Below are 14779 nucleotides of genomic sequence, written 5' to 3' on the forward strand. Positions count from 1 at the left end.
GTATTTTTATCTATGATGCCTTTATGATATGCCTTAAAGATGATGTTATAATATTCAGTGTTGAAGTTTTGTATTAAAGTTTTGGAAATAGGGCGGTACCAGTCTCGATTGGATAAAATCTTGTTACACATGCTGATATATTGGGATGTTTCCATGATAACTAGATTTCCGCCTTTGTCGGCAGGTTTAATTATCTTTTGGTTGGATTCAAGGGATTTAATGGCAGCTTTTTGATTTGCATTTAAATTAGAGGATGCGGAGGGAAGAAAATTAGACTCTTCAATTGCTTGAGAAGTTTGTGTGACAAATGCCCAGATGTTGGGATTAGTGCTTAACAGAGGAAAATTCCTCGACTTCGGTTTGTAGGACTGTGGGGGGGGAACGACACACCAGCGACCGACAACTCCGGCAGGTGCAAACAACCAGAGATGTCGTCGTCCGTGTGTCCCTCCTCCCAAAGTGCCACCAAGTCCTCAAAAGCTTGTTGTTCCTCCATGTCAATCCGGAGGTTGGATGTTTGGTCATTTGGACATGTGTCTAGTTTGGGTTTATCAAAAATGACTTTGTATAGGAGTTTACGAGCAAAAAGGTGAAGGTCCTTAATAAGGTGGAATTTGTCAACCTGGGAATCAGGGCAAAAGGTGAGACCCAGTTTAAGGACCTGTTCTTCATATTCAGTTAGGGTATACGAAGAGAGATTGATAATAGATAATTCTGATGGGTTGGATGTTGGGTCAGGGGTACATGAGGTTAAATCAAACTCTGGGCTTGTGCTAGCTCTTGGTCCTTCCCTAAAAAAATAGGTGCTAACTTCATGTCAGCTGTTACAGGTGAAATAACAGTGTTAGCATTGCTTACCTTGGTGACCGTGTTGAGGTGAAGAGGAGGGGCAGTGACCGCTGTAGAAGGTGCTGTGGACATAATGGCCCTTCCTCTGAATGTTAACTGCCCATGTATTATCCCATGGTGTCATTGTCCATCTGACACCCCACTTTCCCTGTCCACTTAGTCTTCCCTCCCCCCTTTCTCCATCTTCCCCTCATGTCATTTATATAAATGACCTGTTTCTACTAGTAATGTATTCATTTGTTGCAATATATTTTGTATGGTTTGATTTAACATGCAGCCATGTGTAACCAGGTTATAGTATGTAACTCTATTTCAATGTAATCACATTTGATTTATATGTAAACGGGTTGTCCCTTTGAAGCGCAGATCAAGATCGGAAGGTCTGTGGTCCCTTCCTACTCGATCGGCTACTCCTTTGGCCCATCTCGGTCGGACCGTTCTCAGCTCAGTCTATGCTGTAACAGGGGAGGGGGGGCCGTCGCACCCACACGGACGCCCGGGGCACATCCTTGAGATGTGCCCACTTCGCGTCGTGCTTCTCCACTGTGCCAGTTCCATCGTAGGGCACCATCGGAGCCCTCCCCCCGCCCCCTTCACCCCGTGATGCGGCTCCTGTGCGGGAGGAGCCGCCGTGCGTGGTTATGCGCATGTCGGCTCCCTCCGCCGGCGCTATGCCCTGTGGGACTTGAAGTCCGAACGGGGTTCCTGGTTCCTCGGGCATGCGCACTGGCGCCATCACGTCCGCATCGAGCCGGCGCGTCACACGCCGGCTCGATGGGGAGCAGTATTTAAACCGGCACAGCTGACAGCTATGTCTGCCAGCGCCGGAGGATGCAAGCCAAGACGTTAGCAGGGTAAGTGACTGGTGTTGCACACCATACCCTGCCCTATACCCATATTTATACATTTATACATTCCCTGTCCTTTATTTACTTATTGAACTCTTGCAGAGTCTTAATTGTGTATATATATCCTTTGCTGTTTCATCCAGCAAATCTTTGTAATGTGAGTCTAATTATACTATTATGCTACATGTGTAGATTCTCCCTACCTGCCTATAAACATTCTTACAATCTAAATTACCTAGTTCAGCATTCCTCTGTGTAGTGACAATATCTTTTGCTCTTATTTTATTTCATTCCTTAGCTTTAACACATCCACCATTCAAATATTTCTTGCAATCATCATTTCACTATTACCGCTGACCATCTGTATCCTTGGTTGCAGCTTTAATTAATCTTCGGCGTAAGTGTTAATTGATTGATTTTGTTTTTTCCTTCTTAAATCTAATTAACCCTTTGTACATAATTTTCCCTGACACTCAATATTTATTATTCATACAACAGCTTCTCCTTACTGCTCCCTGTGGTTGCAAATAAGCCCCCCCTGCTGTCATGCTTGGTTGTGTCTGTTTTACCGGTTCTGACGAGATTTTGTAGGGTCAACTTCAGGGGTAAGCCTTCATGGACACTTCAGAGTGACAACATGTATTTTTTCATTATATTTAATGTTGTATCAATACTGAAAATTATCTATGTGTTTATACAAAAAAAACTTTTTCCTTTTTTCTATTTTCTGTAGAATTACTAAAAGTATTGGATGACTCACTAAACAGTTGCATATCCCTTGAAAAAGCGACAATGCGAAACATGTCGGGCTAGTATGCAATAACTACCATCTGTGAATCTGTAGTGTACATTTTTCTTTGTTATTCCCTACTTTGACCACCTTGTTTTTACTTTAACCTCAAAAGGAATATGTCTGATACTTTATACAATATTTGTGTGTTTTTAAATGTAAACAATAAACTGTTTTTTTAAAAAAAAGAGAAAAGATATACAGCTTTTCCGTATGTTTAACTTACCTGCACCGTGAAAATCCCTCTCTTTTGTATGTCCATTTAAACTAAAAAAATTTCTTGCTTAGGGATGTGGTGCCTTTTTATGAGGGTGTTTTTCCCATACTCGGAACCAAAATCTTAAACATCACAGGGACATGTCACACATAAAGGGAGGAAGGCAAACAGCAGGGGAGGATACAGTACTGCATCTATTGGCGGTGCACATAGATGCTGCAAAAAGAGGAAAGATGGGGAAATAGAGAGAGACCGCACATGTAGCAAAATATACTGACCTTAGGAACGTCGATCCATCTCTGCCGCTCAACACTGGAGTCCGTACAAGCTCAAATAGCGGTCCTGTCAGGGCCGCTATAAGGGCTCCCCAACCCGGAAGTCAGTGCACGCCATCGTGGGCGGCGTCTGACGTAGCCGGGTCTGTTTGCCCGCACTGCGCAGGTGCACGGGCCCGTGCTACTGCGCAAGCGCGCGCTGGTGTCAGAAGGCATGAAGTCCAAGACACACAGTGCAAGCAGTGACAGTTGAGGCTGCCAGGGCAAGCACATGTCCGCCGGGGGGGAGAAAACAGGGATCCCGCATGGAACCAAGACTGCTGAGAGGGGAGGGGGAAGGGGAGGTGAAGGGGCGGGAGCGAGTCCTCTTACAGCAAAATGTAACAGAAATGGATTACAAGGAAAATAACAATGAAAAGTAAACAAGAAATTAACTCTGTGGTTATCTCTTGGGGATGTCACCCCAAAACTGTCACCCATCCTAACACAACTAAAAGGTCGGTCACAGGGTGAAATGTCAATGGAACAATAGAGCACTACAATAAGAGAAAAAACAAATGGTACCAATTGCCATCATAAATGGGGAGGGGGGGAGATGGGGGACGGAGAGGAAGGGGGGAGGGGGGGTTGGGGAGGGAAAGGGGGGATGGAAAAAGGGGGGGAAGGGGAGTAGATTGGAGGGGGGGAAGGGATTCACAAGGTTGTCACAAAAAGGGTTTGTAGGATACCAATTAATTGAGGCCAGGGGGGATGGTGGCATTAAGCCGCTCAATCCATAAAGTCTCCCTCTGGAGGATTGTACGGTCCCAGTCACCTCCCCTGGGATTAGGTTGTACCACCTCAAGGACGAAGAATTGGACAGCCGAGCTGTCGAATTTATGATATAGACCGATGTGTCTACCAATCATGGTCAATTTACCATTCTCGGAATAATAAAGGTGATCACCAATCCTCTGTCTAAATTGTCAGATAGTGGGGGGCGTGTCCGGATGTGAGCGGTGGCGAACGCGTCTGAGAGGAGCTCCGGGTATCCTGAATTCAATCCTTCGCCATCCTCGCATCTAACTGCCAAAAACAGACCAGCCAACCTGCCAATTTGTTCCTCTCCTTCCCCTGCTGAGCCCTGAGTGGATCTTGAGTGGGGATTCAGCCATGGTCATCCGGGGGGCCGTGCATTGCTCAGGCCTGCAGCCACCATCTTGCTGACCTGTACCCGGCCGGAGCGAGCTGATCTCAGCCTGGGGTAAGAGACTGCCATCCGCCTTGAGACTGTGTTCCATCCCCCTCATGCCTGCCCCCCCACCTGCCTGGCTTGGTCTGATTGTCTGCTAAGGGCACTCGCTGCGGCCTAGTGGAGCCTGTCTGACGGCACTGTTTCCTGAGCGGCTACCCCACAGGAGTGCACCGCGGCTGGCCCGGCCTCAAATCAAGAGTGCGGCTCTTGCTGCCCCCACCTGCCTCACCATCCATCCATCTCCCTGCAGTGGCCTGGTGTGCTGACCGGTGGGGACTGCCTGTGTGGGCCAGTGTAGGTGCCCAGGGGCCTGGTGTCTTTGCCATCCTTCTGCCTGGGTCCCTCCTGCTTTGGGCCTTTCCTGATCTCACTCCCAGCTTTCCACCCTTACTGGACTGCCTCTGCTCAGGGGATTGCTGTAAAGAGGGGGGCTGCAGGGAATTGCTGTCTGCGTGCCTGGACTTTGCTCTCCCTGGCTCATTACCCACTGCTCCATTGGGCCGACCGCGGCTGCCTCCTGGTCACTGATCTGGGCACGAGTTGCTCCTCTGTCGGGGCCCCCTTTAGTGACTCATCAGATGTCCCCCCCTCCAGAAAGGGGAAGAAGAACTCCAGGGCCGCTGGGATCGGCTCATCGCCCCAGCAGCCACAAGTCTCTTCGCCGCAGTCAGACCCTATACTGATTGGACGACTCCGGGACTTATTAGCTGAAATGGAGATGGGCCCCGGGGAGGTTCCAGCGGCAGAGGAGTCAGCCCCGCTGTCGCAAGATAGTACAGCCACGATCCTCGCTGCATTCAAGCGGAGTAGGACCTCACTGCTTGTGCGCATCGACCATCTTGCTGAGGAGTGCAATTTTATCAGGAATTACCTTGACAAAATAAGAGGGAGAATGACTGAAACTGAGACCACAGTATCCGCCACCGAAGATCTTACCGCCACGCATGCCTCCTCCATTGCTGAGTTGCAGCGCACGGTACAGTCCCTTGTCGCAAAATCAGATGACGCCGAAAACTGACTCAGACGCAATAATGTCAGGGTCCTGGGGCTACCTGAGAAAGAGGAAGGGAACCACCCGGCTGAATTTGCGAAAGAGTTCTTTAAAAATCTCCTGAGCCTCACAGATGTCCCTCCTACCTACGTGGTTGAAAGGGCCCATCGGGTGCCCACCGGCCGCGCCATCCCGGGGAACCTCCCCCGACCTTTTCTGGTCCGCTTCCTCAATTATCTGGACAGGGACAAGATCCTCTCTGAAGCCCGCAAACATCCCACACTCAGTTATGGTAACACCTCCGTTCATCTTTTCCCCGACTTTTCAGCCGATTTGCAGCGGAAGAGGAAAACCTTCAACGATGTTCGTAGACGGCTCAGGGATAAGAACATAAAATATAGCATGCTTTACCCCAGCCGCCTGCGAGTCCAACATGCTGGAGCAATCCGGTTCTTTGATAACCCAGCAGATGCTGACGACTGGCTGACCACCTTGCATTGATGACCTGATCCCATGAGGATATCAGATGCACGGATTTCCCACATCCTTGCCCGTTATATCCTACTAAAACTTCCTGTAAGTACCGGAGCCACCTCAAAAGTACCTCGACGAGTGATCCACATTGAACCCCCACGATTGGGTAGGTTCACAAGAAGCCAGAGACCTGGTGCTCTCCATCTAACTAGAGAAATTGTCACCAGGCCCCTCTTGCCATGACAGGATACACATCACCCCAATCTCGCCTCCGAGACTTCTGTTCGGTGCTGCGGAGGACTGTAGTGTGGCCTAGTTCACAGGTTACCGCTTTACAATGTTGAGTTCAGTTTTGGGTATAGACCGGCTCCCGGCCCATCCCCAGTGTTTTTTAGGGGGTCCGGGTACTGGTAGGAAAAGCACACAGTGCTTGGGAAGTTGTATTGTTTTCTATGGTTTCTATGTGTTATGTGCGGTTGGCTCTTGCTCTAAAAGCACTCATCAAGTGGGACTCAGATGGGACTCGTTCACCCTGAAGTTAGCAATTCTCCCCTGGGATCATGACATCACGTGATCAGGGAACAATGTCGGTGATATCCTGGAATGTCAGAGGCCTCAACTCCAAATTTAAAAGGGCACTGATGTTCCAGTATGTCAAGGCGCACAACCCTCAGGTACTGATCCTACAGGAGACCCACTTGATGGGTGGCAATCTGATGGCCTTTAAAAAGCCCTGGGTTCAGAAAACTTTCCAGGCCACGTATTCCTCATATGCCAGGGGGGTCTCAATACTGTTAAATAAATCCTACCCATGTAAAGTTGAGGTGGTCCATACAGACCCCCATGGCAAATTTGTAATTGTGGTATTGACGGCCTGGCAACAAAGGTATATTATAGTAGGTGTTTATATCCCACCACCTTTCAAACCGGAAGTGCTGTACACTATTTTGGAGAGGATTACCCCGTATTGTCCAGCTAAATTGTTAATCCTAGGAGACTTCAACAACACCCTCTCCCCTGATCTTGACAGGCCCACACCATCACAATCCTCTACGGGGGATCTGCTGGGGTGGACACACTCGGCAGGGGTTACTGAGGTGTGGAGGTGGTTACATCCCCAGACTAAAGCTTACTCATGTTTTTCTACCTCATATAAAACCTCCTCCGGAATTGATTATGCGTTCGCAAATCAACTTATGTTAACTGACATAGTGGAGACAACCTACCTATCTAGTGGACTTTCTGATCACTCCCCCCCTCAAGATCACTATGCTGACCCGAGAAAAACGCAGTGGCTCCACGTGGCGCCTTGGGGCCCACTGGATCTCCCATGACGAGATATCAGAGCAGACCCCACAAACATTACGTGAATTTTGGGAACATAACGCGGGGTCATCCTCTCCTCCCACAGTCTGGGATGACTTCAAGGCGTTTACTAGAGGACGCTATATGTCAGCAATTAAGACGGTGAAGGTAAATCAACAAGCAAGCACAACACGGTTGGAGGGGGAGATTGAGGAGGCATCAGCCACTTACGGGTCTGACCCCTCGATCTCCAATTTCAATAGACTGCAGTCCACAAAAAGAGATCTCCAACCCCATCTCACTGAGATCACACGTTTAGAGTTATTCCACACCAAACAGAGTTTCTTAGAGCAGGGTGATAGAAATGGTAGACTGCTAGCAATGATGTCTCATCACGACACCCCTATGACTCTGATCCCCGAATTGGTCTCTCCTACAGGTGAATCTATTACATCCCAAAAGGGTATCCTGAAGGAGTTTCAGACCTTCTATCAGACACTATACAGTACCACGCTCCCTTATGATATGACTCCTAGCGAGATGGCACCTCTCCTGGATCCCCTGGCCCTGGGGTGGCTCTCAGACGAGGAGAGGTCACATCTGGTCAGGCCTATCACTGCAGAGGAAGTACATGCTATTATTAACTCATTGGCAACTGGGAAGGCCCCGGGCCCTGATGGTCTACCCGTTAAATTCTACCGGTCTCATGCGGACCTCCTAGCCCCCCTGTTGGCAGACCTGTATACCCAATGTCTGGAGGAGGGAGCGCTCCCACCCTCCATGGCAGACGCGCACGTTATTCTAATCCTTAAGCCCAATAAAGATCCCAAACAGTGCGCCTCATACAGGCCCATAGCACTTCTCAAAATTGACTTCTTATCTAAATTAATTACTGTTAGACTCAACCCACTTCTGCCCTCCATTATAGACACAGACCAGACTGGATTCATGGCCAATAAATCAACGGATATTAACCTCCGCAGACTATTCAACTTGCATGCCATACATGATAATGTGGGCACTAGAACGGTTGCCTCCTTCGATATCGAAAAGGCATTCGATTCGATCGAATGGCCATTTCTCTGGGAAACTCTGCGGAGGATGGGATTTCCGTTGGTTTTTATTGGGTGACTGCAAACTATATACAAATCCCAGAGGGCGGCCATCAGACTGGGAGGTGACGTCTCTCCCCCCTTCCCACTGTCCAGGGGTACCAGGCAGGGCTGCCCTCTCTCTCCAGCACTGTTCGCAATAGCTATGGAACCGGTGGCAGAGGCACTGCGGGTCTCGCCCCACATAAAAGGACTAAAAATAGCGTGGCTGGAGGAGAGAGTAGCTCTGTACGCGGATGACCTCCTACTCTTTCTGAACGATGCGGACTCCTCCCTTAGAGGGGCGCTGCAAGTATTGACGGAATTCTCCAAAATAACAGGATTACGGGGGAACTGGACAAAATCCCAGTTACTAGCTATTGACCCTGAGGCAAAAAGACTAGCCCCGCCAGATCTCCAACTGCAATGGGTAGACGAAATGGTGTACTTGGGGGTGCGCGTCTCAAGAGACGCATCCAGCTTTATCCCCCTCAACCTAGACCCGGTGGTCCAAGGAGTCAAAGCCTGGGAGAACCTTCCTCTATCCTTATTAGGCCGCATTAACTTAATTAAAATGAAAATCATACCTAAATTTACATACCTATTCCGTAATTCCCCACAATGGATACCTTGCTCATTTTTTACGAAATTGAACCGAATGTTCTCCTTCTTCCACTGGGGCTCAGACCCCCCTAGATTTAAACTGTCCACACTGATGCGTCCAGGGTTGCAGGGGTAGTTGGCGTTTCCAGACTGCCAGAAATATTTTCTGGCAGCTCAGCTGGTCACGGCAGTTTGGTGTCTAGTGCCGGACGCGTCCAACCCCGTTGCAGTTCTGGAGGCTGCAGTGGTCCGTTCTGTGGAGGCCCTAACACAGTTACCCCTTCGAGGTCCCAAGGCTCCATATGACTTGACCACCTCCATGCACATGACTCTAAGAGCCTGGAAGGCAGGACTGGGACTTGAGAAGTTCCCACGGAATGCAGTATCCCCACACGCCCCCCTATGGAACAACCCGACCTTACCCCATCTTTACTCACTACCAGACCCCAAAATATGGGCCAAATGTGGCATTAAACTGATATCTGACCTCACCACCGGCACGGCAATACACCCCTTCAATCATCTAGTGTGCCACAATAATGTTCCCCCCTCGCATTTATTTCGCTATATGCAACTGTCTCATGCGTTTAAAGCCCAAATATTACCCAATGACACGCAAATAGTGCAATCCGATCTGGTAGGGTCACAAGATATGAATGCACCAGGAAACCGACTTCGGTCCTCTATGCACATCTCCTTAGAGTTTCCTATCCAGATCTGTGAAAGCTCCGTCAGCGATGGACACAAGACATCCCGGGACTGGACTCTGAGGATTGGGAGGACATGTGGGACTTCCCCTTCAAAATCCTGGTCTCACTTCGTGACCACCTCATACAATACAAAATACTACACCGGGCATATATTACCCCATATAGAATGCATAAAATGAGAACCTCCCTGTCCTCGGAGTGTTGGAGGTGTACTGGGGATCCGGGTGACTTTATACACATCTTCTGGTCCTGCCCAGCAATTCAAAACTACTGGTCACAAGTAATATCTGTAATAAAAGAAGTGGTGGGAATAGATATAGCCCCAACCCCGCAGATATGCCTTCTAGGCTTAGTAGAAGCATTAGCCCCCAGGATAGCGGAGAGGACTCTGATAGGACTCCTGATTTTCTATGCCAGAAAAATGATCACTCTCTGCTGGAAAAAACGTGCCCTGCCGTCAATATTGCTATGGAAAACACATGTCAATAAAGTACTACCACTTTATAAGGAAACCTACCAAAATAGAGGATGCCCCAAAAAATACCGTAGAGTGTGGGCCAAATGGCTGGCGGAGGCCTCAACGGCAACCGCAGACTGATTGAGCATGTACATAATACCACTCTACGGGTGGATGTGATTTTGATACTTTGGGTGACGCTTTTGTATTGTAATCTCTGATATGGGTTTATTTGATATCTATTATTGTCCCTTGGGTCTCGAATGAATGATCTGATCCTTAGATATTTCAATTGAGCAGGAGCCAATACAGCACTAGGTTGTTTGTTGTTCTTTTCTTATAGACGTGCTACAGCTGTATGTCACTAATGGTGGAAACAGCCCAGTTGCCAGCTGGCACTGGCCACTGCGTGGGTCTAGTCCCAATGCTGTAGCGGGTTTACTGTTGTTTTCTGTTTGTATGTCTTATACTCAATAAAAAGATTTTCAAAAAAAAAAAATTCTGTTTTTCCCACGTGAAAAAATTTACATGTACATAACATCAAATAAATCACCCTTTTGTGCCGCAGTCAGCAAAGGTTCACGGGACAAAGAGCTCTCCATTAGGTAAGATGAGTCGCCTGCCCTCCCGTCCCCAAGGACAGCGGGGACAGTCCCCACATCTAAATGTACTGTTTGGTGCCGTCCTCTGAGGTTTTTCGGAGGTATAGTTGCTGGAAGTTAATTGGTTCCGTAGGGAGCGAGCCCTGCGGAACACTAATTCCGGGACGGGCCGTACATATTTGAATAAGGTATGATGCTCAGCTAAAATATGCCAGTTATTAGTTAAGATGTTACGAAGCACATTATGATGTGCTGAATAAGTGGTGATAAATCTGACTGTATACTTTAAGGGAGAGGTTTTTTGACGGTTAAATAATAAGGAATTATGAGGGCGTGACAGGGCTCTGTTGTATGCTTTTCTAAGATTGGTGGGGGGATATCCTCGTTGAAGAAGACGTTCACGTAACGCCTTGGCCTGAAGTCACTATCACGCGTACACTTTCTGCTCAAGCGCAGATATTGCGCGTAAGGTATGCTGCACACCAGTGAACTAGGGTGAGCACTGGTGGCAAAAAGTAGAGTATTACTGGCCGTGGGTTTACGGTAAAGATCCGTACCTAAGGTGCCGTCTTGTTTAATGATGTTAAGATCTAGGAATGAAATCTGGTCCGTATCAATCTTAAAAGTGAATTTGAGATTTAGGTCATTAATGTCCAACTCATGAAGGAACAGCAAAAGTTTGTCCCTGGGTCCAGTCCATACCAATAGTAGGTCATCAATGAACCGGTACCACAAAAAGATATCATCAAGGAATGCTATGTATCTATCGTCCGAATGAATATGCCTCTCCCAACCGCCTAAATAAAGGTTTGCGTAGGCTGGAGCGCAGGAGGTCCCCATCGCGACTCCTTGTGTTTGCAAAAACAATTGATTGTTAAAGGTAAAGTAATTTTTGGTTGATATAAAATGTAATAGTGCAAGCACAAAATGATTGAGGGGCCATGTGGTAGTGTCCTGTTCAAAAAGAAAGGAACCAGCCTTCCGTACGCCCTGCTCGTGGGGGATACTAGAGTAAAGTGCCTCAATATCGACAGCCATGAGCAGGGTGTCAGGAGGGATCTGGATACCTTCAAGGCGTTGCAATAGGTCGGTGGTGTCTCTAATGTAGGACGGGAGGCTACGAACATGTGGCATCAGAAACGCGTCCACAAACTTGCTAGCGTTATCGGTAAGAGAACCTATCCCCGAGACTATAGGTCTTCCTGGAGGGGTTTTAACATTTTTGTGAGTCTTGGGCAGTGAATAAAAGGTAGGGACCCGGGGAAATTTGGGGACCAGGAAATCCAAAGTATCTTTGTCAATGAGGCCTCTGAAGAAGGCCTCAGTGCAAAGAGCCTGGAGTTCCTGTGCAAAGGACGACACATGGGATGGAGTGATGGGTAGGTACCAGTTACGGTTATTGAGCATGGCCAAGCACATGGATTGATATTGATTGTGTGTCATAAGGACGATATTGCCGCCCTTAGCAGACTGTTTTATGACGACATCAGCGCGTCTCTGTAAGGATTGAAGTGCTGTAGTTTGGCTGGGACTGAGGTTAGAAGGAAAATCAGGCCATTGTTGTTTTTTAAGGTCTCTAATAGTGGCTTGAAGAAAAGCCCAGATCTCTGGGCAGGTGTTGAGGTCAGAGAACCTGCGAGACTGTAGTCAGAAAGGTTTCGATCGTGAAACTTGGTTGGGAGTGGCAATTTGACTAGGGGGATTAAGTGCAAAGTTGTGATGGGGGGGATCCCCGGAGAGAACACTCTCTGGGAGGTGTCGATAGGGGGCCGGGCATCCTGGGAAGGGCCGGGGTCCCCCGTATCCCCCTCATCGTATAGGAGCATGAGGTCACGGAGCACCCGAAACTCCTCCATACTGAAGTGTTTTTGGTGCGCTCCGTGAGCTCACGCTCCAAATTAAGATTAGTGTGGTCAGTGTCAAAAATAAATCTAAATGTAAGATTCTGTGCGAACAAATAGAGATCCTTGATGGTCTCGGTGACTTTGAGCGCATCAAGGGGGCAGAAGCCTAAGCCCATCTGTAGTAACGAGATTTCCTCGTCAGTCAGCATGTAGGGAGTGAGATTTATGACGTTGAGGTTGGTGTCACATGGGGGGTGTTCTGTGGGGGTTGTGAAGGTTTCAAGACATACGTGTCTAGGTTGCTCTATGTTGGGTCCTGCTGTCCCATTGAATCTGCCTGAATGGGTGAGCCAGTCCTCAATTTTACCATTTTTGTATGATGTTGTGATATTTGTGATGTTCTATGTCTGCTGCATAACCTTAACATGTTTACGAATTAAAGATGTTCAACATTACCTTATAGACTATTTCTCCTGAAGAAGCGGTTTTGACCGCGAAACTGGTCGAGATCAAGTCCCATATACCCCCCCTACAGAAAATCTGTGGGCTATACTCTTAATTTGCTGTATTGAGTGTGGTATATAATCCTGATTTTATGCTTGTCTGTATATATGATTTATGTAATTTTGTATTGTAATTATTAAAATTGATATAATTTTTATATTCTGTTCTACTGCAAAAATTCTTTATCTAGTACCGAAATAGTCCCAGTTTCCAACTCTGGGGGTGCACGCGTGAATAGGCAGTAGCAGCAACTGCCTCCACCCCTATATCACATATCCCAGGGTGTTACAGAAGCAGGGTCACATAGTGGATGGGCTTGGCGAATGCCATTGGGGACAGCTGCAACAACCTGGAATAGGCAGTTTGGCTTTTAATGATGTCAGGGGGAAAGATGACTGCAGGACATGCGTTTCGGCTGTGGATCGAAGCAGAAAAATTTGGGATTCTTTAAGCAGGATAGTATGTGAACAAAGGACAACCCTGAATTAACAATTAATAGCGGGAAAATGTGGAGGTGGGGGAGTCAAGTTCCTCTTTAACCTTATTTTCTCATAAAGATAAGACTGCATATAAACACATTTTTATGCTATCGCTGTCTTTTGTTTTATATTCAGGGGAAGAGGCGAGAAGAGTCTATGATGATGCTCAAAATTTGCTACAGTTTGTAATCAGTCAAAAGAAATTTGAAGCCCGTGGTCTTGTAGGCATCTGGCCAGCACAGAGTATGCAGGATGACATTTTGTTATATGCTGGAGAAGATGTCCTGAGCTCTTTAGAGCCCATTGCCATTTTCCATGGACTAAGGCAACAGGTGACCAAAGCAATCTTTTTTTTTTTTTTTTTTTTTCTTTTCTTTTTCTTTTCTTTGTTTTAAAGACTGTATGTTAAAAGCAAACTATAATGGTTTTTGGTCAGTTTTATTTGATTTAAAAATATTAAGCCCAACACCGCACTTTTTATTTTCTTCTGCATAGAGCTGGGAAAGGTTAGAGTAGTGATCCCCAAACCCAGGGTCCTTTGCATTCAGGTAACTGGCCCTTGGGTCAGTATTCCTTCCTATAACAAATGATGGGGCACAAATCCTCTCATTGACACCCCACAACAGTGCACAGTTCCTTCGACTGATACCATTGATGGAGCATGATTCCTTCCACTGACACCAATGGTGGGAAACTATTCCTCACACTGACAGGATAGTATTCTTTCCATTGGCATCAGTGGTGAGGCACAAATACTTCTAATGACACCAACAATAGTGCACAATTCCTTCCAGTGACTGAAATGATGGCTCAAAATTCCATCCACTGACCGGAACAATGTGAAAATATTCCCCTCAGTGACACCAATGATGGGGCACTTTTCTTCCCACTGACACCAATGATGGAAACTATTCCTCCAACTGACACAATGATGGAGCACAATTCACCCTACTAACAACAAAATGGGAGGAGGAACCTCCCACTAACTACGGGCAGATATTTTTATTTTTTTGCTGCCACTGACTACCAAAGCCTGTTGCTTGTTTATGCGCACTGGACAAATTCTGGACCACCTATAGCCTGACAGTGAACTGGCTCTTTGTTAGAATTTTTGAGGACTCCTTGGTTCGCGCTTCTGTCGTGGTTTATTTCTGTGTCCATATTATGGAGATTTCACCATTTTTTCAATAGAAAAGCAAATAGTGCATGAAGTTTGGTATCTGGGAAGGTTACTTGACCCAAAGGGAGGTACAGTACCAATATCCCTTGTAAGTTGCTAATCATGGAAAATAAAAACTTACATTTTTTCTTACAATTCAGTTAAAATTTTTAAAAATGAATACTAGAAGAAGCACTACTGATACAGGTTTCTATAATACAGTCAGTATGACCAGAGTCACTGCAAAGTCTTTTACGTAGTTATTACATACTGTATATATTTTTTTCTAAATCAGAATTCAGAGCTGTTCTGGGAGCTCATTGCATTTTGTTGGCGACTTCAAGAAA

The 14779-nt window shown here is 47.0% G+C and overlaps 1 protein-coding gene across 4 annotated transcripts in view; it reads left to right on the forward strand.

The window, feature by feature from the left end:
* MTR (5-methyltetrahydrofolate-homocysteine methyltransferase) overlaps window positions 1-14779 on the forward strand; it is a 1497716-nt gene that overhangs the window by 1270188 nt on the left and 212749 nt on the right. For all 4 annotated transcript variants that reach the window (XM_073627630.1, XM_073627629.1, XM_073627631.1 and 1 more), the window contains one exon: window positions 13409-13605. In XM_073627630.1, coding sequence (XP_073483731.1) covers window positions 13409-13605 — 197 coding nt within the window. The remainder of the gene's footprint in view (window positions 1-13408; window positions 13606-14779) is intronic.

This window comes from Aquarana catesbeiana, linkage group LG04, assembly GCF_042186555.1.
Source record: "Aquarana catesbeiana isolate 2022-GZ linkage group LG04, ASM4218655v1, whole genome shotgun sequence".
Taxonomy (NCBI): Eukaryota; Metazoa; Chordata; class Amphibia; order Anura; family Ranidae; genus Aquarana; species Aquarana catesbeiana.